The sequence below is a fragment of the Girardinichthys multiradiatus genome, chromosome 15 (assembly GCF_021462225.1).
Source record: "Girardinichthys multiradiatus isolate DD_20200921_A chromosome 15, DD_fGirMul_XY1, whole genome shotgun sequence".
NCBI classification, from domain to species: domain Eukaryota; kingdom Metazoa; phylum Chordata; class Actinopteri; order Cyprinodontiformes; family Goodeidae; genus Girardinichthys; species Girardinichthys multiradiatus.
Window position 1 is genome coordinate 38243448 of NC_061808.1, and position 24736 is coordinate 38268183.

General features: G+C 43.2%; 1 protein-coding gene across 10 annotated transcripts in view; it reads left to right on the forward strand.

The window, feature by feature from the left end:
• The window catches only part of map3k7 (mitogen-activated protein kinase kinase kinase 7), a 50454-nt gene that overhangs the window by 22554 nt on the left and 3164 nt on the right, over positions 1–24736 (forward strand). For 6 of the 10 annotated variants that reach the window (XM_047387686.1, XM_047387688.1, XM_047387689.1 and 3 more), the window contains exons 11-17: positions 1238–1365; positions 3767–3914; positions 4509–4589; positions 16809–16876; positions 18379–18472; positions 20782–20843; positions 21018–21133. In XM_047387686.1, the coding sequence (XP_047243642.1) occupies positions 1238–1365; positions 3767–3914; positions 4509–4589; positions 16809–16876; positions 18379–18472; positions 20782–20843; positions 21018–21133 (697 nt within the window). Of the gene's footprint in view, positions 1–1237; positions 1366–3766; positions 3915–4508; positions 4590–16808; positions 16877–18378; positions 18473–20781; positions 20844–20961; positions 21134–24736 lie in introns of those variants that run through there. The other 4 variants (XM_047387692.1, XR_007041768.1, XM_047387691.1 and 1 more) reach the window with 4 other exon arrangements.

Below are 24736 nucleotides of genomic sequence, written 5' to 3' on the forward strand. Positions count from 1 at the left end.
CCTGAATGACTGAAGAAAAAATCTATTTGGGACCCGTTTGTCCGGTCTCACAGTAATTTATACGGACCAGGGTGGGGCCTACACAGCCGGTGGGCATGGACTAAAGTTTTCAGTGCTGCGCTGCGCGCAAAGGGATAAACCCACTAGCAATAGCCTTAAAGGGCTGCGCCTAAACTCATAGAATCTGGGGTTACAGTACATAACCAACGTTTTCCTTAGATAGAAAAACTTTTTAACCAATTTGAATAAATAACTGAATCTGACTGCACTGTTAAATGGTTAGGATTAATTGGAATGTATGTACCTGACTTTGTAAAGTGCCTTGAGACGACATGTGTTGTGATTTGGCGCTAAATAAATAAAACTGAATTGAATTGAAACATCTCCGCTTATAAACACTGAAGGGTAGTATGTGTACATCTGACTAAATATTACATAAATAATAAAGAACTGCTAAAAACAGTAAATGTAGGAACGGTTTACTACTATTGATGCAAGTAGCAACCATCTTGAATGCGGAAGTCAGGTATGGTCGTGTTGCCCCAGCTTTGTGATTCGTAATTCCGGCTTCCAGTTGACATTTCTTACTGGGATGTCGGAAATTCCGACTTCCGAGTACAAATGGAACGCAGCATTACACATGGGGCTCACAGATTAATCGGCTGCTGTTCCCCACGAACTTGCCCCTAGAACCGTTTTTTATCCTTTGGTCCAGCAGGGAACTAGTGCTAGTTTAGCACTGTCGTTTTGGAGGCTAGGGCCATTGTTTGTCACATTGGAGAACTGTTGCTTAGGAAACTCTAGAACCAGTTAAGCCCTAAAACCTCTCTCAGAGCTCTAGAGTTAATTCCTTTGACATCGTGCTCTGACATGCACTGTGAATTCTGTGTCCAATCAACTGAATTTACCTGAGGTGATCTCTGATTCATAGAGCAGTAGTAATACTATTACTACAAATAAAATCTCCCTGTCTTCGTTGGGTGTAGAGATCTAAAGACAAAATTAATTTAATATACTTTGAAATAAGGCGGTAAAAATTGGAAGTGCTGTGAATATTTTCCGGGTGCACTTTGTTATGGATTAATGATTTGTGCTTTCATCTAGACAAAGATTTTTTAAGCTTAGTAAACATTCTGTTTACAGCCTGTTAAGTCAGTATAATATCAAAGTATCAAAAGAGAGAATGTATAAAATCCTTAAACATTTTTGTGTTCTTTTCTTGTTTTTTGGTTCTTAGTTTCATATATGGACTATACTGGCACCAGCACAAGCAACAGAAGTGACCCAATGGAGCACAATGATTCTCAAGGAAGCAATGACACTATCAAGATCACACCTCAGTTTGCACCTCATTTCAAACCAAAGGTAAGACCAGAACCATTATGGTTGGGTTCTGGTGTTCAGTGCGGACATGTGGCTCAACACAAACAGGGCATTGTTTGGAGACAAGTATTTTTCTTGGTTTAAAATGGAATTTTGACTAATGTGATCTGAATCTTCTTAGTTTTCTGTATAGATTTTAATATCATTTTACCATTTATTTTGCAGTTTAGTGGGTACAAGTTATTTAAACTAGCCATGAACAGCTGGAATTTCTCAACCATTGAGCTTGGGGTTTTAATCCTGCTTTTTTTAATTCAGGGGCAGGGCAGCCCTGCTTTAAAGACTTTAGTTCAGAGATGTAGCTAAATGGGTCTGGAGTTAGGTGTGTATTTGGTCTTCCATGATCAGCCGTTCACCATAAACACCAGCGCGTTAACAGAGGCCAGTTTTATGGTGATTATAGCAATGACTTGTCGATTTAACTTAATGCAATTTTGCTCAGGTTTGCTGTTTAAATAAGAAAAGGAATCCGAAACAGAAAGGTATAAAATTGAACAAAATGCACAACATTACAGAAGAGAAAAACAGTTGAATCAGTATTTAAAACAAATATAGATTAGAAACTAACAGAAATTTAAACCTTTGAGAAGAGACCCTTTTCTTGAAACATTGGCTGAACCGGGCCCAGCAGTAATCCTGGTTGTATTGTACTACTGTGTACTGTGACATGGGAGCATTGTCAGTTGTACAATATGACAGCCACTGAAAGAGCTTCCTTCTGCAATCCGAGTCTTGGATGATTTTGTCCCGCTGTGGTGACTTACTTGGCATTCTTTATGTCTCCCAGCTCCCCTTGGACACAGTCTGAGCCCTCAGATGGGTAAAATTATCAGGCAAAGACTCCGGCCCAGTTTTCTTATAAGCTCCCTTCAAAACACTTAAAACTGGGACTTGAATGCCGAGGGGACAACTGGGGTTTAAATTAACCCGCCACTGTTATGCCCCTGACTTATCATGTCAGGTAGTCTCTGCCCCATATCATTGAACCTGTGTAAAGGATAAACCACTGCTGTGCAGTGCATATTTGAAGCAAATAATTTCTTCCCATCAAAACACATTCAGCATCATGATTAAAACTCTATAGTTCAGTTTCTGATTGATCAAATGTAAAACATAAGAATGGTAAAAATATTGTGCCTATGTCAGATTAGCATCAGAGTAGCACAGACTGACTGTTTTTAAACTTCCCTTAGTTCATTTTGCAATTACACTGCATATAGCTCAAAAAGGTGAATACACTGCTTAAAGCTAACAGCTCATTAACTTCCAATGAACCCATTAAAGCCATTTCCAACTCAGTTATTTAACGCTGTCCATCTTTTCATCTCGCCAGGTGGTGTTAACAGATCTTGTTCTAAAAGGTGCTTTGAACTCATCTGATTAGGAGTGTGATACATTCGCAAGCATAACTGGTGGTTTAAGACAAAGTTGATAAACAAAGGTGGTGATATCAGGCCATTTGTCTGCAGGGATGCTGTGATAAATATTATTGCTTGTGTGGTTAAATTGTCTCCATGCACTATGATCGTTCATAAATGCACAATATGAAACAGAGGGAGGATCAAACAATTATTACATGACACATTTACAGTATTATGACATATTGATCTATTGACCAGGCTCTGAGTTTGTAAAAAGCCAACATTTACAGAAGAAGTTCAGAGCTGGCTCTAGAACCAGCCCTTTTTAAGAACAAGAACCTCTTGAGTGGAAAGCCTCAATTTTGTGCAAAGTAGAGGGCAGGGAGGCTTAACTACAATCTCCAGAAATAAGAACAAGGGCCTGGGATGCTGTGTCTGCAGCATGCTGGTGACAGAACATAGGGTATCAAAGCCTGTGTGGATAGTGGATCCTAAAATCAGATCTCACATATAGGGTAGTGTGAACAGTAACTTCCACACCAGGCTGTCCTTCACCAGGCACCATTTTAAAGTGCTGAGGTGGCAGATTATGTGAAATTATGTGAAAGGTATGTCGATGCGAAAAGGTAAGATTACATCAATAGAAGGACCTGACCATCAGGGTTTATTATGCATTTCTCACAAGATAAAGTTGTAACACGAAAAATATTTGAATCAACTGTAATGGAATGAAATGAATCAACTTTATCATCGCTTTTAAGACTCCCGCATTCCCTATTTAGAGCAAGCACAAAGATAAAACAAATAAATCAAGCTAAAATACTAAATAAAAAAATTCAAAACAAATCTAAAATTATACATTATTCAGATATACCAGATGGTTTTCTAATGTAATTTGAATATGCATTGTCTTACTTTCATGGTCTAGTCACATTTAAAATGATCTAAGGGTTTCCCTTTCATCATTGTTTAGGAGGTAATGGTTATAATCCAAACATTTCTGCGTTTTCCACTCTTTACAGGGAGACTCGTTGAGGACTCTGTCTTTGTCCAGAGGGGGCAGTGTTGAGAGCCTACCAGCAAGAACCCAGTGCATTGCATCCTCCGACGGCAAACGAATGAGTGCTGACCTGTCTGAGTTGGAGCCCACAATGCAGTTTGCTCCCGCAGGTACAGCCAGACATCACCCTACACAGAAATAGGCAGAGAAAATAACAAGTAAAAATTATTAAAAGATTTTTAAGAAGTTGTTTCTTGTTTATAAGACCCATGTGTTTCCTCAGACCCATGTCACTCTCTTTTTATGTTCTGTGATTTTTTTTACAACTTGGTAAGCTTCATATTTTAATGAACCAAGTTTCTTTTAAACCTTAAAGGGTAGCAAGGACCAACTGGTAGTTATCATCATAGTTTCCCTTACAGGCTCAGACATGAAGCTGGAAACACACCCTGCCTTCATTTTAAGTTCAGTGTTTGTTGTATTGTTTTCCAGGCTTTGATACTGTTTTTAACAAATCGTTTCTGTAATTTCTCCAGAATGTCTAGCATTGCAGATGAATGCCTGCTGATGTTGTGCTCAGAAATGTTGCACTGTGCCGCTCCACTGCTCCTGGAAGGGGCAGGGTGCATGTTTTTCTTGCAAGTTCACTCTCTGCTCTGCATGTATTTGACGTATGTTAGCAGTTATGCTGTGGGCCCCAAGTCCGTCTAAGTCTGCATGCTTGTTGTGTACGCAGCTCCATGTGTGTATATGTGTTTTTGCAGCACGCACCCAGTATAAGCGAGGCCATCGCAAAACTGCATCATTCGGGACCATTCTGGATGTCCCCAAGATCGTCGTCACAGGTATCACTGGTCCACTGGGCTTCCCGGTGATTGGGAAGAGCTTGCCTTGGCTGAGCTTTCAGCTGACATGGTTCTTTCATTTGTGTCAGTCCAAATTATACCTGTTTATCCCCACTTAATGTCCTAGCTCTTTAGTTGTCTGATACATGGTTTATTTGTGCTGACACAGGGGAACCAAATTTCAGACTCTTCTCATGCCTCCTCCCTTTCTGGTTTCGTTTTTAGTTGCCATGACCAGAACATGAGTTAATTTTGAGCTTTATCATCTGATATCACAATCTCTAAAATCAGTTTTTAGTTGACTTTGACTTTTAATAATTTATTGAAAATCCAGAAGGCTATCAGTGAGTATATTACTACAAATCAAGTGTTCAGATGAGATCACTTTGCTAACTCATGGCTCTGTGTTCTGATATCTCCCTGTCTTGACTACAACAAATCATGGGCATAAGGAGCTCACCAGTTCTTTGGGACTTGTCCTTGACTTTCATACATAAAGGACCAAGAGGAAGCATGGTTCTTTTTTCCTCTCTTTCTCTCTTTTCATGCATTAACTTTGCAAAAGTCATTTTGATTAATTTCCCTCCCTTTGAGGGTCAGAGCTATTAATACTAGCAGAGATATGAATATGAAGGAATGGGGACAGCTCTGGATGTCAGAAAAGGCTTTTGTTCTCAGCTCATCTGAGACACACTGAATCTGACCAGTTAGAAACTAAGACAGTCAATGATTTTCTGGCACTTTTAGTTTTCTGATATGAAACTAACAAAAGTAATTAGAACCTTTTTTGGTTAACAAGAAAAAAAAACAACATACAAACAATATGACAGTACGGTTATTGTTCTAATTAGTGCAGAACCATTGAGTAGTCAGCAAGTCAGACGTTATTTAGATAAAAGAAGATTTACTGTAGCAAAAAAGTTGACAATATAGTGCTTTCTATAAGTGTTAACATCCATCATGAAGTAGTATGCACCTTGGGATCAGTTGTTAAACAAGTTGCTTGACACCATGTTCCCTAACATTGTAAGCAGGGATCTCATCTGTACAAATTCTTCTTCAGATTTTTTTTTTCCTTCTGGTAGTTTTTACATCGTATTTTCTTTAAAAATTAGTTTGACTTTTTTTCTTGTTGTCTTTTTTATTTTATTTTGTGGCACTAGTGACCCATTATTTTGTAAGTTGCCCAACAGGAAATGGGGTGGAAAGAAAGACGGGAACACATGCAGCAATGGTCAACAGACCTGAACTCGAACTCGCTGCGTCGAGGGCTGTAGTCTCCCTACATGGGTCGCATGCGTTACCCCTGCACCACTGCCGCATCTAGTTGTCTTTTTTTCAGATTCAGACTGACAACCGTATAAAAATAAAATTATCTATTTGTTAATTGAACCCTTTTCATGAACGTTGAATGCACAGCATGTACAATGTTTTCTTCTAAGCACTTAGATGAAAAAGCTTATGTGAAAAGTTTGTCAGTGAGAAGAAGATTACATCAATAGAAGCACCTAACCATCAGGGTTTATTATGCATTTCTCACGAGGTAAAATGGTAGCAGGAAACTATATTGCTGAATAAGAATTCAACAGTAGAGCAAATTAAACAGTCTGACAAGAATTACAGTGTGGTCACAGTCAGCAATGTTTTATTAATAGACAAATAATATTTTTGGCTATTTTCCTGAGTGAGTAATTTGTTACTGACCTCTGTGCCGTGGTCCAACTTTAGCTCGAACAGTTGTGTTAGGACTCATTGCTTTAGATGAGGGATGCACCACTGTGAAAAATAAAGACATGCGCTATTAAGATTGCTGTTCAGGCTGCTAACCAATATTTACCAATATTGTATATATTTCCCTACCCTTTCGACACCAGGAACGAATAACCACGCTGCTGACATTGCTTATCTGCTTAAGATAAACACCCCACAGTCATGACCTGCATCACTGTCACATGACCAAACAAATACCACATGGCCGACCCCTAACCCCACCCCCCTCCAAACGACAAATGGCGGAAAAAAAGGAAATGAACAATGGTTATTAATATCTACACAATTTTACTTATTTATTGAACCAATATTGATCTTAATGCCAATATTTTGTGCATCCCTACTTTATATAACGAATTTCTCTGGCACGTTGTTTTGCATTTACTTTAAACCAAATAAAATAACCAATAAATCCCTTATGGCCATTGCAACATTTCTCATATACATGCTAGTCAGCCTTGTTCAGCTCTTTTATCTGCTGTAAAATGTTTCTTAGACAAGTTCAATATACAATGTTTGACCTCGAAGCATTCATAGAAAAGGGATTTGCAAAGATTACAAAGTAAGTTTATAATAGTTTTATAGAGAAAACATTCTAAAGGTTTAAATGAATTTGAAATATTAGAATTGAAACACACAACATCTGTTAACTGTTAATATCAGTTTGTGCCAGTGACATCCAGATTTGCTACTTAACTCACATCTTGACTTTGTGTAGGGTTAGACTTTGTGTACATCACCTTAAGATTTCAACATTGCAAATTGTGATTTAGTTTAATGAAAACAAATTCACAAGTCTGCAAAGTCAAGAACTGAGTGCTTTGTGTTATTTTGCTGTGTCCTTGTTTACATGTGTCCTCGTGTTTTATAGCTGGATTTTCTTATAGAGTGTGATCTCAGCTAGACTTAGATGAACACTTGAATCTGGTATAGAGTTCTGCATGATGAATGCTGGTTTGCTTAATTTGAGTTTTTCATGGACTTACAACCACAAACACATGACATCATCTTTTATGCTACGTTAAATTTGAGGCTGCTATGGTGTCTGCTTAATGAACACAAATTGATTTCTTTTAATCCTGTTGTGTTTCTCTATAGATGTAGAATTTATCTTCCTCAGGAAAAGCCCGAATTAATATACAGAGGGGAGAACAAGTATTTGATACACTGCTAATTTAGCAGGTTTTCCCACTTGTAAGGCATGTAGTCTTTATTTTTTATCATAGGTACTCTTCAACTATAAGTGACAGAATCTAAAACAAAAATATAGACAATCCCATTGTGTGATTTTGAAGTAATTAATTTACATTTTATCATGACATAAGTATTTGATCACCAGTAAGGATCCCGGCTCTCACAGGCCTGTTAGTTCTTCTTTAAGAAGCCCTCCTGTTCTCCACTCATTACCTGTATTAACTGCACCTGTTTGAACTCGTTATCTGTATAAAAGATACCTGTCCACACACTCATTCAAACAAACTCCAACCTCTCCACAATGGCCAAGACCAGAGAGCTGTGTAAGGACATCAGGGATAAAATAGTAGACCTGCACAAGGCTGGGATGGGCTATAGGAAAATAGCCATGCAGCTTGGTGAGAAAGCAACAACTGTTGGCACAATTATAGGAAAATGGAAGAAGTTCAAGATGGTGGTCAATTTCCCTCGGTCTGAGGCTCCATGCAAGATCTCACCTCCTTGGGGCATCAATGATCATGAGGAAGGTAAAACATCAGCCTAGAACTACACAGCAGGACCTAGTCAATGATCCGGAGGGGAGCTGGTACCACAGTCTCAAAGAAGACCATTAGTAATGCACTACGCTGCTTTGGATTAAAATCCTGCTGCACACAAAAGTCCCCTGCTCAAGCCAGCGCATGTCCAGGACCATCTGATGTTTGCCAATTACCATCTGGATGATCCAGAGAAGGAATGGGAAAAGGTCATGAGACAAAAATAGAGCTATTTGGTCTAAACTATACTCACCGTGTTGGGAGGAAGAAGTCTGATGAGTACAAACCCAAGAACACCATCCCTACCGTGATGCATGGAGGTGGAAACATCATTCTTTGGGGATATTTTTCTGCAAAGGGGCCAGACCGACTGCACCGTATTGAAGGAAGGATGGATGGGGTCATGTATCAGGAGGTCTTAGCCAACAACCTCCTTCCCTCAGTAAGGGAATGGCTCATGGCTGGATCTTCCAGCATGACAGCGACGTGAAGCACACAGCCAGGGCAACGAACGACCAGCTCTGTCAGAAGCATCTCAAGGTCCTGGAGTGGCCAAGCCAGTCTCCAGACCTGAACCCAATCAAAAGTCTTGGTAGGGAGCTGAAAGTCGGTATATCCCATCAACAACCCCGAAACCTGAAGGATCTGGAGAATATCTGTATGGAGGAGTGGTCCAGAATCCCTGCTGCAGTGTTTGCAAACCTTGTCAAGAACTACCTGAAATGTCTGATATTTGGAATTGCAAACAAAGTTTTCTGGATTAAATATTGAGTTTTCTTTTTCTGATGTTTCAAATACTAATGTCATACAATAACATGCAAATTAATTACTAAAAAATCACACAATGGGATTTTCTGGATTTTTGATTTAGTTTCTGTCACAGTTGAAGAGTACCTATGATAAGAATTAAATACTTCTACATGCTTTGCAAGTGAGAAAACCTGCAAAATCAGCAGGGTATTAAATACTTGTTCTCACCACTGTATAGTTATGACATGAATCTCTTAAAGTTACACCTTGACATCTGTGAAAACGACAAACAAGGCAAACTTTGACCAACTGAATAAAATTGTAACAGAATGTCACTGCAGACTTTTATCTCTATTCTCTTTGAAGATGTTTGAATTAATACAGCGTGTAAAAGAAGTATTGAATGCGTAAACGTTCTCTGTGAATGTATTTCCAATATTTCAATGGATATGAAATTCACACCAGATGTCGGTAATACATCCCCCCCCCCTCACTTCACCTCACCTCATCCTCCCTCACTTAAGTGCAAAACATAACCGAATATGCTTAACATTATAGCGCTGCTACGGCAAGCCAAAAGGGTCAAAAATTATCCGTATATCTGTGATTTCAACGCCTTGTCCAGCTGTTGACTTGTTTGTCAGCTTTAATGAAGAGAGGGAGATATACAAACATACAAATTAGACCATTTCACTAATTTCACTTAATTATTTTGATGTTAAAGTCTAAGGAGAAAAGAAAAAACATGGCTATAACTATTTTTCTGAACGTCTAGTAGCCTAACTCAAACAATAAAAGTGTTCAAAATAGAAAACAAACGTGCAGTATTTTATAATTACAGGATGCTGGCCAAAACTGTTATGTGAAGGTAAAAGTAATTTTTACTCAAGGAGCTGTTTTCATGCAAGCATTTCTGCCCCAACAAGTGAGGAATAATTTTGATAGGTAGTCAACATTACAGGCTAAGATATGTTGTGAAGGCTAAATATAGTGTTCTATGATATAGAGCAGCAAATAAAAAATGGTGAATAAATAGGAAAATGTTACTTAGCTGCCTGTTTGATTTTATTAGCATAATAATAGACCCAATGTTAACATTAACTACCTCAAGTAGGTTTGTGATTTGAAATGAGAGGTAGGTCTTAAGTTCAGCTACATGAAAGTGTGGTGAGTTATAGTGATATTGATAATGGTATATCATTAGCGTAATGTTTCAGCTCTGTCAGAAAACAGTCAAATAATGTATAGTTTTCTCACCTGATTCAGTGAGTCTTTTGATTATGATGCATAGCAGAACATTAATTTATTTCATTTACAAAGTTTGCTTTAGAATGCCAAGAAAAGTGAGGCTAGAAAAGCATAAATGTGTTTTTATTTAAATTTTATACTTAAAAAATTGGTAATGGATGCCTTTTTTTGGCTTAAGCACCTACATCCAAAAATGTCTGTGCATGTTCTGACCAGCACCAGCTTTGTCAAAATAAATGCTATGAGTAAAAAGACACATTTTGACATGTGTAGGTTTTTACCTTTCTGCCACACAATGACAACTATTTTGATAGAATTTTCCCATAAATAATTTCTAGAAGCCTTCCGAATGTTGTGAAAGCAGCCCAAAAGCAATTTCTTTCCAGCCCAACTTGTTCAAAAGAATCCCAACTGGCGGGAAAACCAGTCAAGTCTGGCAAATTGCACAGCACTACACAGTTTACCCCAATCCCATAAAGAAAACACGAGTCAACAACAACAATAAACATGCCAGAGCATAGTTTGTCTGCATGATGTTGATCCCTTCACATTTCTGCCTGCTCCTTCATATATGCATGCCTAGAACCGGCACTGGTAATACCCCAAGTAAGTCAGACATACAAAATACTCAAAACAAATCACTCCATTAATTAAATTGTGTATAATAATTTGGAATGGTACAGGGGATACGTATTGAACACGACAGAAAGGATGTGCAAACTGGCATAGACAGCCAAGAAACCAGCTGAAATCTGTCAATATTTAAAAAGCATTCCTCCTGCTATATGCAATTCAATATCAACTGCTTTAACTGATGGCTTATAAAATTGTTTATCATTATCAAAGTATTGCACAGAGGGGTATGAGTGGTAAAAGCAAAGAGATCTTTACAAAAAAAAAAGTCTTACTGTTGTAAAATATACTAATGGCAATGGTTATGGGTACATTTCTAATCTTCTGAATTTCAGCATCGTTTAACCAAGCGAGTTATCCAAGAGCCGAGGAGAGAGCTTCAGAAAGACCCAAAAATAGCAGGTGCAGTTTTTTCCATGAAAACATTAAGCAATTCACTTAAATGCAATGGTCTTTATTCACACTCACTGCAGAAGACTCCACTGCTAAAGAAAGTTTTCTGCAGAAGATTTAGACAAGCCGATGAAATACTTGGAGAATCTAGTCTGGTCAGATAAGGGCCAAAGCTGAAGTCTTTGGATTGTATTGCATACACCATGTTTGGAGGAAAACGGTTCCTTATACCCTAAAACACCATGCCAAAAGTGAAGTTTGCCAGACTTTTATAATATATATAACATATAATTGAAGCAAGGATGAATGGAGAAATGTACCAGGAAAGTTTTGATAAGAATCTAAAGATTAAATGAATATGAATTTCAGAGCAAGAAAATTATCCCAAACACATAGCCAAGAAAACTAATTATTGGTTTCAAGGAAATAAATTAAAACTTTTATGGCCATGAATAATTGAAGATCAGATTGCATATTAAAGAACCCTAGTTTGTGTGGACGAATGGGTTCAAAATCTCACATGAGCAATGCATGTGACTAGTTTCAACACACACTTCTTATTAGTCTAGTCTTACCATACAAAATACTGATAGCGATAAAAAATAAATACTAATACTAAAGTCTTAGTCTTTAGTATTAGTTTTCCATATATTTCTGTGTTCAATACTAATTTTCAGTCAAAACAGTTGTTTACCTATAAGTAAATTTGAACCGCCACCTTAACGTGTTGGAGGGGTTTGAGTGCTCGAATGATCCTAGAGGCTATGTTGTCTGGGGCTTAAATGCCCCTGGTAGGGTCTCCCATGGCAAACAGGCTCTAGGTGACGGGTCAGACAAAGAGCGGTTCGAGAATCCCTCATGATGACTACAGAATCGAGGCACGTGACGTCGCCCGGTACGGCGGAGCTGGGGTCCCACCCTGGAGCCAGGCCTGGGGTCGGGACTCGTCGGGACCCCGCCGGGCCAAGCCCGAACGAGAGACTCGAGACCATCCCCCAGTGGGCCCACCACCTGCAGGGGGAACCGTGAGGGACCGGTGCAAAGAGGATTGGGCGGCGGACGAAGGTGGAGACCTGGGCGGCCCGATCCCCGGATGCTTAGGCTGGCTCTAGGGAGGTGGAATGTCACCTCGCGGGGGGGGGGAAGGAGCCTGAGCTGGTGCGGGAGGTCAAGAGATATCGACTAGAAATAGTCGGACTCGCCTCCACGCACAGCGTGGGCTCTGAAACCCATCTCCTTGAGAGGGGCTGGACTCTCTTCTACTTTGGAGTGACTCGCGGGGAGAGGCGGCGGGCTGGTGTGGGTTTGGTTGTTGCTCCCCAGCTCAGCCGTCTCGTGTTGGGGTTTACCCCAGTGGATGAGAGGGTCGCATCTCTGCGCCTTCGGGTTGGGGAGAGGTCTCTGACTATCATTTCGGCCTACGGGCCGAGTGGTAGTGCGGAGTACCCGGCCTTCTTGGCGTCCCTGTCGGGGTGCTGGATAGTGCCCCTTCTGGGGACTCCATTATTCTGCTGTGGGACTTCAACGCCCACGTGGGAAACGACAGTGACAACTGGAGAGGTGTGATTGGGAGGAATGGCCTCCCCGATCTCAATCCAAGCAGTGTTTTGTTATTGGACTTCTGTGCTAGTCACGGATTGTCCATAATGAACACCATGTTCAAACATAAGGGTGTCCATCAGTGCACTTGGCACCAGGATACCCTAGGCAGGAGGTCAATGATCGACTTTGTTGTCGTATCATCAGACCTTCGGCCACATGTTTTGGACACTCGGGTGAAGAGAGGGGCTGAGCTGTCCACTGATCACCACCTGGTGGTGAGTTGGATCCGCTGGAGGAGGAGAAAGCCGGACAGACTTGGCAGGCCCAAGCGCATAGTGAGGGTCTGCTGGGAACGTCTGGCAGAGCCCTCGGCCAGGGATGTATTCAACTCTCACCTCCGGGAGAGCTTTGACCAGATTCCGAGGGATGTTGGAGACATAGAGTCCGAATGGACCATGTTCTCCACATCTATTGTCGATGCTGCTGCCCGTAGCTGCGGCCGTAAGGACTGCTGTGCCTGTCGCGGCGGCAATCCCCGAACCCGGTGGTGGACACCGGCAGTAAGGGATGCTGTCAAGCTGAAGAAGGAGTCCTATCGGCTGTGGTTGGCTTGTGGGACTCCTGAGGCGGCTGATGGGTACCGTGGGGCCAAGCGTGCCGCAACCCGGGCGGTGGCAGAGGCAAAAACCCGGACCTGGGAGGAGTTTGGTGAGGCCATGGAGAAGGACTACCGGTTGGCCCCGAAGCGATTCTGGCAAACCGTCCGGCGCCTCAGGAGGGGGAAGCAGTGCTTTGCCAACACTGTTTACAGGGGGGGTGGGGAGCTGCTGACCTCGACTGGGGACATTATCGGCCGGTAGAAGGAGTACTTCGAGGATCTCCTCAATCCTGCCATCACGCATTCCCTGGTGGAAACAGAGGCTGGGGACTCGGGGTTGGACTCTTTTATCACCCAGGCTGAAGTCACCGAGGTTGTTAAAAAGCTCCGCGGTGGCAAGGCTTCGGGGTTGGATGAGATCTGCCCTGAGTACCTCAAGTCTTTGGTTGTTGTGGGGCTGTCATGGTTGACATGCCTCTTCAACATTGCGTGGCGGACAGGGACAGTGCCTTTGGATTAGCAGACTGGGGTGGTGGTCCTCCTTCATAAGAAGGGTGACCGGAGGGTGTGTTCCAACTACAGGGGGATCACACTCCTCAGCCTCCTTGGTAAGGCCTACGCCAGGGTATTGGAGAGGAGAGTCCGGCCGATAGTCGAACCCCGGCTTCAGGAGGAGCAGTGTGGTTTTTGTCCCCGCCGTGGGAGACTGGACCAGCTCTATACCCTCTACAGGGTACTCGAGGGTTCATGGGAGTTTGCCCAACCAGTTCACATGTGTTTTGTGGACCTGGAGAAAGCATTCGATTGTGTCCCTCATGATGCCCTGTGGAGTATGGAATTTGTGGCTCTTTACTAGGGGCCATCCAGTCTCTGTACGAGCGGAGCAGGAGTTTGGTTCGCATTGGTTCGGCACTAAGTCGGACCTGTTCCCGGTGCATGTTGGACTCCGGCAGGGCTTCCCTTTGTCACCGGTCCTGTTCATAACTTTTATGGACAGGATTTCTAGGCGCAGCCAAGGGCCGGAGGGGGTCTGGTTTGGGGATCAGAGGATTTCGTCTCTTTTTTTTGCAGATGACGTGGTCCTGCTGGCCCCATATAGCCAAGACCTACAGCATGCACTGGGGCGGTTCGCAGCCGAGTGTGAAGCGGCTGGGATGAAGATCAGCTCCTCCAAGTCCGAGGCCATGGTTCTCGACCGGAAAAGGGTGGCTTGTCCTCTTCAGGTTGGAGGGGAGTTCCTGCCTCAAGTGGAGGAGTTTAAGTATCTCGGGGTCTTGTTCACGATTGAGGGAAGAATGGAGCGGGAGATCGACAGACGGATCGGTGCGGCTGCCACAGTAATGGGGGCGCTGTCCTGGTCCGTTGTGGTGAAGAGAGAGCTAAGCCGAAAATCGAAGCTCTCGATTTACCGGTCGGTCTACGTTCCTACCCTCACCTATGGCCATGAACTTTGGGTCATGACCGAAAGAACGAGATCCCGGACACAAGCGGCTGAAATGAGCTTCCTCCGTAGGGTGGCCGGGCACTCCCTTAGAGATAGGGTAAGGAGCTCGGTTATCCGGGAGGGGCTCGGAGTAGAGCCACTGCTTCTCCACATCGAGAGGAGCCAGTTGAGGTGGCTCGGGCATCTATACCGGATGCCTCCTGGACGCCTTCCTCGGGAGGTGTTCCAGGCACGTCCCACCGGGAGGAGGCCCAGGGGACGGCCCAGGACACGCTGGAGGGACTATGTCTCTCGGCTGGCCTGGGAACGCATTGGCCTCCCCCTGGAGAAGCTGGAAGAGGTGTCTGGGGAGAGGGACGTTTGGGCGTCTCTGCTGAGTCTGCTGCCCCCGCGACCCGGTCATAAAGCGGAAGACGACGAGTACGAGAGTACGAGTAAATTTGTGGATTAATTTGCTTTGATCTCTTTGCATGTGTGGATTACTTGGATGTTGCCGACATCTGATGTGAATTTCATGTCAACAGAAATATATTTACTGGGACAAACGTTGACGTGTTCAATACTAACTATACCTGCTGTATATCTTTTGACTGCAACTTCTTGAAATATGGTATTAATGTTCAGTAGATAAATGAATATGAAATGAAACGGGCAATAGTAATACCTATCAGTTACACCTGTTCATCATCTGCCTTTACTTGAACCCAGCCAGTCAGTGCACACCCATTAATAGAACCTGCTGCTGATGTGGATAGGTTTGGTCTGCATTAACAGTGCCCTGCAAAAGTATTCACATCCCAATTCTTTTTTTGTTTTCGCATTTTGTCAAGCTACAACCTCAGACTTAGGTATTTTATTATATGCACCAGTGGCTTCTAAATGTTTTGCAAAATTCACCCAAGTTGAAGGTTTTTGTGAGTCATAAAACTTGAAACATGCAAAAATAATTTTATTTTGATTTGTTTTTTTATCTGATCAACAATAAATTAAACTTGCAAAATTTTATTAGAACAAACAAAAATGTCTGAAAGGTCTATGCTCAGCAAAAAAGAACAGCACGTTTAATTAATGGGACATGTTGAGTAAAAATTACTGGATGTCTGTGGGCCTACTTGCTAGGAAATTACTACATAAAAAAAGTTAAGGAAAAGGTGAATATTTTGCGTTATACCTTATATTTTCCATTTTAGGAAGATTTTAATTTGTCAGTGAAGATCTTGCCATGAAACGTTTTGTGTCAATCTCTATCAACTGACTGTGCTGGTGGGCCAGATTTGTACCATTCGTCAGCATAAAATCACTTTGGACACCCCTCGGATAGAAGAACACAAATTACTGCCTTTAGATGTCACCAAACTATTAAATGTAGTCCTCCTGTATGTAATTTAAACTCTGTATAAACTCAGGCATGGTCAGATGAAACCAAAATACATTTTTTGGTCTGAATGGAAAACATTATATGTGAAGGAAAAATTACTGTTAATGAACTCACCATCACTGGTGTGAAACAGGGATGTAGCATCATGTAAGGAGACTTTTCTTCAGCAGAAACTGAAGAGCTGGTTTGATGGTAGGATGAATGGAACTAAACACAGGGCAACCCGAGGAGGAATGCAGTTTCATCGGGCTTCAGACTGAGGCAGAGGTTCGAAGCTAAACAAAAAGCTAGATCTACTTTAGTCCAGATCTAAATCTAATTGAGAATCTTTGGCAAGACTTGATAATTCCTGGTCACAGAAACCAGCCATCCTTTTCTTTTCTCATCACAACCAGTGCTACTTTATGTTGATCTCTCCCTTGAAAACAAAATAAGACATTGAAGTTTGTGGTTGTAAGATGACATTATTTGGAAAAGTTCGAGGCATATGAATACTTGCACATGTATGTGTGTGTTGAACTGGTAGCTATGAAAGCTGTGGTCACAAGCCTCTAACTTTACAGTATATAGAGACAATAACATAAACCAATAAACTAGTCCCATGTGGAGCTGTGGCTCTGATTTTCCTTGAGACCACAAGCCAATGGGAATCTGTCTCCCACCACACCTACCTTAACCTCTCAGAGACTCATTCTGTCCCTTGTTTTTCCTTGTCCTTTCCCCTTGTCCACAGCCACCTGCGAGGCTCAGAGACGTCGGTCTGTCCAGGATCTGTCAGCTATTGGTACAGAGTCCAGTCAGGTATGGTGCCCTACAAAAAGAATCAACTGAAGTTGGGTTTAGTCACTCCTAAACATTTCAAATTTTTATACAAATTCTTGATGGAGTATTGTATGATAAGTGGATGAAATGAAGAGTCCCATGTGGTGTTTCTAACCCTGCTTTGAAATCTACCAGGGCTTTTATTACAATGACAGTGTAAACATGTCAAGCCTGTAGAGTCTGTAATGTGTAATTGGATCTATATTTTACAACATTTTGCTCAACCTTACTGTTGTTTTTAAAGTGCTTAATAAATAAAGTGGTATGGTATTTTTTAAGTACCATACCAAAATGGGTTAAGTAGGTTAATCAATTCACTATATTGCCCTTTAAATATTTCCTAAAACATCCCGAAGTGTTTTATTCTTGTTTTTTTCCCTCTATCTCGTAGGACACAGCCACAATTGTCAATAAGCGTTCGTCATGCTTCCGCTAATGATGTTAACCTGCAGAGCCACATGTGGAAGTATTAGGCAAACATTAGCGTCTTTCAGTTAAATTTGCACGGACATCATTTTTAAGAAACGCCATCCTGCTTCCTAAAAGTAGTTTTCTGCTTTGAAATCATGTTTAAGCTGTGCTCTCTCTCCTACTGCAGAGCCTCCTGAGGATAACTCAGTACCACATAGATAGATTCAACATCGCATTACTTACATCATCCATGCACCCTTTTGAGGGAACGTAGGTGTCATGGTTTGAATGGTAGTCAGTGCAACCTCTGGATGTTCCGTGCAATATGAGCTCAAAATAAGCAAGTAGATGGGTTCAGTCAATGTATAACTAATTATAACAGGCAACTTTTTTTAGAATCATTAGCATTTGAAGTCATGTATGAATAATAATAATAATTTAGACTTTATTGATCTCCCAACGAAGAAATTATTCTCTGCATTTAACCATCCCATAGGGAGCAGTGGGCTGCCATTGTGTGGCGCCCAGGCAGCATTCAGGAGCTAAGGGTCATGTTCAGGGACCCAGGGTGAGAAGCTGTGGGATTCAAACCAGGGTACTTGTGGCTTCTCCAGGACTCAAACGCCCTGCTCTCTAACCACTAGGCCACCACTCCCCGACACTGTTTGTCTCATTGCTATACATGAGCCACTGTTGGTGTAACACAGTGAAGACATCTCAGTGTTCATGGTGCCTTGAAGGCAGCAAGTAACAAATAATTTTTAAAGAATCCTATATGTAAAAGGCAATGCAAGTCAGTGTCCTGTAAGGCCCATTTTAATCTGATATGGAAATGAGTTGTCTGTGTGAAAAACGTTTAATCCTCCACCTCTGTTGTTATTGTAGATCATATTTACAACTTCAGATTAGTTGAATAGTTAGTAATAATGAAAAGTTTGAAATGCTGCATGTTTTTATGATGTCTATGATAAATTACTTGTCTTAGTTTACCACAGAATTTTTACTCCAGATAATCAGTAGCTTTGAAAGGCTTCTATGATGACCAAATGTGTTGTTATTCACTCTTTCAGGGGAGCAGGAACAGCAGCCGGTCCTCCAGTCCAAGTGTGAGACCACCTGACAAGAGAAACAGCAGAAGCTACTTCCCCCATGACGATCCTACAGGTATCCTCACTGCTTGTACACTTTTGTATTTAATGGAGCACAAACATCATCTGGGGCCTCATGTATAAAGCGTACTGACGCACAAATATCTTGTGGCACAATGTTTTATGCACAACATAGAATGTACAAAAATGAACATTGCGTGAAAGTGTGCGTAAATCCACGCAAACTTTTGACCTGCTGTGAAAATGTGCGAAAGCCGCACAAACCTTTTCAATCGACAATAATAAACTACAGAAAACTAAAACTCAGCTAAATCCACAGAAATATGACTCCATTGAGCCTAACTTAATCCATGGAGCACCAAACCTGATGTTTTTTTCATGAGTTTGAGCTTTTATGGATTAAACCAGAGCGATGAAAGTGAATCAAATTTCTCGTCATACAATAACGTAACACACCTCCGGAAATGATAGAAATAACCTCATTTGGATATAAACTGTGAAACGTCCTCTGTTTCTGTCACCTGTAGATAAAAATGTGCATCTGTGTGCTGACGAGCATGTATTTCATGTAAATCATCTAAGGGGCACTTTCATTATGACTGAGAAAGAAAACTGTGTCGCATCAGCAGATTAATTCCAAACAAGTCAGGTTTCATGATTCCTAAGGTGGACAAGCTGAAGACAATCACACTTGTCCATAAATAGCTGTATAAAGTTGCCTGTTATTGTGGAACGGAAAGATTTGGCACAGCTGGAGGACATCACCAATGGAAGAAGTTGGAGGGAGCGCTTTTTTCAGAGATCCTCATGATCTGCTGGTACATGATGATGCATGGCTTATCAGCCGCTTTAGATTGCCCAGGGCAATTATTATGGAGCTCTGCACGTAGCTGGCCTCAGTGTTACAGAGGGAAACCAGGAGGAACCATGCGTTGCCACTGCCAGTTCCAGTTCTCACTACACTGGGATCCTTTTAACCTGAGCTTTTTAGAGGGAGCTGACTGACAGGTCGGGTATTTAACTGTCATCCCATTCATGCACTCATACTGCTTTAAGGGCAGTAGCTCCAAGTGAAAATGCTTTTATGAATATAGATTTAATTCAATATATATGCAACCTATTTGTGATGCGCAAATGCAGTGGCACAATGGCCTCCTCAACTTATGATTCCTTTATACTATCAAAATAATTATTATTAATCTAATAATAATAGTTGTGTTGGGAACAAACCTCTGTGCGCAATAGCTGGCTACTAGGTCATTTTTTTATGTAACATCCTGAATTGTTGTAAAGATTTAAAGTACCGTACTTCACACAGTGTCTGTGTGGTGACAGTTTTCCTAATAGGAAAAAATGGGAGGCATATTCACATCATTTGATGATCAGTATTAAGCTATGAATTGGCTTAGTGCAGCAGTTAGCACCGTTTGGTTTAGATACACACATTGTAGAACTAAACCGGTATGAGCCGAAAAACGTTTGATTTTCAGTCAGGTTTGAGTCGCTGATGTTATTCAAGTAGTAGTAGGTTTGCTGTAACTGAATACAAACACCCCTCATGGTGTGTAGACACAGTCTCTCTGAGCGTTTATCCGCCGAAAGGAACCGGTTCTTGACTGTCACAGCACCGTTGCTGTTGTTATTTGGACATGTGATGGGAGACTTCCGGCTATTTATACTACTTTGCATATGTATTTAGGGGCAGGGAGCGGGCGGTCCAATTGCCACGTCCAGGTACGTCATATCCACCACAAATTGGGATATATGAAGGCAACGTGTGCGGTGACGTGTCTACGCTGTTTCGTACATATGAATTTTGTTGTGCGCTGCAAGTTTCAAAATTTCTCCGTACTGCCAACTTTTTGTATGAAAGCTGTGCACTCGTTTGTACATGAGGCCCCTGGTACATATCACACCATGTCATTACTTAGTAAGAATGTTAAGCACTGCAGAGCAGCACCAGTGTTATCAGTAACAAACTCATAGCATTTTACATTTATGTGTTTGTTCACTAATGTTCTCCAATATACCTCTGAGGTCACAAGAACCGTGTACTGAGATGAATTACTCACAACAGTTGTTGGCGCACGAGTTCATGTAGCAATCTCAGAGGAAAATGGGCTGAATGCACATGTCACAAGTTTTTTAAATTTTATTTGGAAAAAAAATCTAAAACCTTCAGTCATTTTCCTAACACTTAACTATTATTCACTACTTTGTTGTTGGTCTGTCACTCAAATACCATTAAAATAAATTAATACAAGTGGTTGGTACGTAACAGAATCGGAAAACTTGAAGAGGTTTGATGAGGCTAAAAGAATTGCTTTTTGAGCACAGAGACAGAAGCTGTCTTCTCGTTCACAGACACTAATGGCTCAGACAACTCAATTCCCATGGCTTATCTGACCCTGGATTACCAACTGCAGGTACATCATCCTTTCAGCTGCCAGCTCACTGGGCACTGCTTCATTTCAATGTTAGCTGGAAGCTGTGTTTAATCAACTGTTGTCTGCTGCAGCTTTCTGTTTCCTCTGCTTGTATTAGGTGCATTGCATCCATTGTACGTTTAACACAGGTACTGTGTGCACACCCTCTCTCAGCCACTGGCTCCCTGTCCAAACTCCAAAGAATCCATGGCCGTGTTTGAGCAGCACTGCAAGATGGCCCAAGAATACCTGAAAGTCCAAACAGAGATTGCCCTGCTGATTCAGCGGAAGTAAGTGGAATTTCTCTGTATTTATGTTAGACTAGGGCTGGGCGATCTGGCCTAAAATCAATATAATGATTTATTGAGAAGTTCATCTCGATAACGATAAATGGATAATAAGTTCCTCCCATTGGACCAGGTGGTTGTGCTGCAGGTGATGGAAGAGGTTGGATGTATTGCCTTGGCTTATTGCCCCAGTCTTTTCATTTTTTTAAAACACAGAAAATACCGACATGAGCAAAATGACATCGGTTATTGTTGTTCATTTCTGTGTCGGTAAATTTTCGGTCAGACGTTTACCATCTGTTTTTATTTTGTGTGATTGACTATAATTTGACTATTTTAATACATAACTGAAGGAAGTAAATGTAAATGACAAGTTAAAGTTCCTTCATCTTCAGTAAAATATTGATTTGTAAATATATTACTCATTGATTGAAACCAGTTGGAAATAAAAGGTTTCTAAGCAACACATTAATGAAGACAAAGTAGGGTTACAGTGGTGCTCTGGTCATTAGAATTGGACTAAAATACATTTTATATTACGGCTGTTAATGTGTGATCATCACATATGTGAAAATGCCCAAGATAGTTTGTCTGTATTTGCATGTGTGCACCAATTGATGTCTCTACAAGGCTGCATTTTCTTCTGACCCTGTACTGTTGAACATCTTCTCCTGTAACATGTTTCCGTGTGATCTGATTTTCAAAGCAGGTGATTTTATCACAGCCAAGAGAGCACCTTAGCATTAGAACAGTCCTCTGTAGAACTATTGAAACATGTTGTTTTAACAGACTAAACAACCTTTGTGGCAGTCTAATAATTTAATTTACCATTTAAAAAGAAAGCTATTTCTAATTCAGTTTTACTCGTACTTCTGCTTTATCCGGGACCGGGTCGCGGGGGCAGTAGACTCAGCAGAGACGCCCAGACGTCCCTCTCCCCAGACACCTCCTCCAGCTCCTCCGGGGGGAGCCCGAGGCATTCCCAAGCCAGCTGAGAGACATAGTCCCTCCAGCGTGTCCTGGGCCGTCCCCTGGGCCTCCTCCCAGTGGGACTTGCCTGGAACACCTCCCGAGGAAGGCGTCCAGGAGGCATCCGGTATAGATGCCCGAGCCACCTCAACTGGCTCCTCTCGATGTGGAGGAGCAGCGGCTCTACTCCGAGCCCCTCCCGGATGGCCGAGCTCCTCACCCTATCTCTAAGGGAGTGCCCGGCCACCCTACGGAGGAAGCTCATTTCAGCCGCTTGTATCCGGGATCTCGTTCTTTCGGTCATGACCCAAAGTTCATGGCCACAGGTGAGGGTAGGAACGAGAGCTTCGATTTTCGGCTTAGCTCTCTCTTCACCACAACGGACCAGGACAGCGCCCCCATTACTGTGGCAGCCGCACCGATCCGTCTGTCGATCTCCCGCTCCATTCTTCCCTCACTCGTGAACAAGACCCCGAGATACTTAAACTCCTCCACTTGAGGCAGGAACTCCCCTCCAACCTGAAGAGGACAAGCCACCCTTTTCCGGTCGAGGACCATGGCCTCGGACTTGGAGGAGCTGATCTTCAACCCAGCCACTTCACACTCGGCTGCGAACCGCCCCAGTGCATGCTGTAGGTCTTGGCCAGAGGGGGCCAGCAGGACCACGTCATCTGCAAAAAGAAGAGACGAAATCCTCTGGTTCCCAAACCAGACCCCCTCCGTCCCTTGGCTGCGCCTAGAAATCCTGTCCATAAAAATTATGAACAGGACCGGTGACAAAGGGCAGCTCTGCCGGAGTCCAACATGCACCGGGAAAAGGTCCGACTTAGTGCCGGCAATGCGAACCAAACTCCTGCTCCGCATGTACAGAGACCGGATGGCCCCTAATAAAGGGCCACCAATTCCATACTCCTGGAGCACCCCCCACAGGACATCACGAGGGACACAGTCGAATGCTTTCTCCAGGTCCACAAAACACATGTGAACCGGTTGGGCAAACTCCCATGAACCCGAGTACCCTGTAGAGGGTATAGAGCTGGTCCAGTGTTCCACGGCCGGGACGAAAACCACACTGCTCCTCCTGAAGCCGGGGTTCGACTATCGGCCGGACTCTCCTCTCCAATACCCTGGCGTAGGCCTTACCAAGGAGGCTGAGGAGTGTGATCCCCCTGTAGTTGGAGCACACCCTCCGGTCACCCTTCTTATGTAGGGGGACCACCACCCCAGTCAGCCAATCCAGAGGCACTGTCCCCGTCCGCCACGCAATGTTGAAGAGGCGTGTCAACCATGACAGCCCCACAACAACCAAAGACTTGAGGTACTCAGGGCGGATCTCATCCAACCCCGAAGCCGTGCCACCGCGGACCTTTTTAACCACCTCTGTGACTTCAGCCCGGGTGATGAAAGAGTCCAACCCTAAGTCCCCAGCCTCTGTTTCCACCAGGGAATGCGTGATGGCAGGATTGAGGAGATCCTCGAAGTACTCCTTACACCGCCCGATAATGTCCCCGTTCGAGGTCAGCAGCTCCCCGCCCCCACTGTAAACAGTGTTGGCGAAGCACTGCTTCCCCCTCCTGAGGCACCGGACGGTTTGCCAGAATCGCTTCGGGGCCAACCGGTAGTCCTTCTCCATGGCCTCACCGAACTCCTCCCAGGTGTCTCTGCCACCGCCCGGGCCGCGGCATGCTTGGCCCCACTGTACCCGTCAGCTGCCTCAGGAGTCCCACAAGCCAACCACAGCCGATAGGACTCCTTCTTCAGCTTGACAGCGTCCCTTACTGCCGGTGTCCACCACCGGGTTCGGGGATTGCCGCCGCGACAGGCACCGCAGACTTTATGGCCGCAGCTACGGGCGGCAGCATCGACAATAGATGCGGAGAACACGGTCCACTCAGACTCTGTGTCTCCAACATCCCTTGGAATCTGGTCAAAGCTCTCCCGCTGTGCGTGGAGGCAAGCCCGACTATTTTTAGTCGATATCTCTCGACCTCCCCCACAAGCTCAGGCTCCTTCCCCCCCCGCGAGGTGACGTTCCACGTCCCTAGAGCCAGCCTAAGCATCCGGGGATCGGGCGCCGAGGTCTCCACCTTTGTCCGCCGCCCAATCCTCTTTGCACCGGTCCCTCACCGTTCCCCCTGCAGGTGGTGGGCCCACTGGGGGATGGTCTCGTGTCTCTTGTTCGGGCTTGGCCCGGCCGGGTCCCACGAGGAGCAACCCAGCCACCAGGCGCTCTTCGACGAGTCCCGACCCCTGGCCTGGCTCCAGGGTGGGACCCCATCTCCGCCGTACCGGGCGACGTCACGTGCCTCGATTTTGTAGTCATCATGATGGGTTCTTGAACCGCTCTTTGTCTGACCCGTCACCTAGAGCCTGTTTGCCATGGGAGACCCTACCAGGGGCATTTAAGCCCCAGACAACATAGCCTCTAGGATCATTCGAGCACTCAAACCCCTCCACCACGTTAAGGTGGCGGTTCAAGGAGGGGAATTCAGTTTTAATACATTGAAAAACTTTCTTTATCAAGTTATTGACAGAATAATAGGTAATAAAGACAATACAAACTGGTAACTGAAAACCTTAGTTTCTCTAGTAACTGTGTTTTATTGGTAAAAACCAGTAATTAGAAATCCATCAATT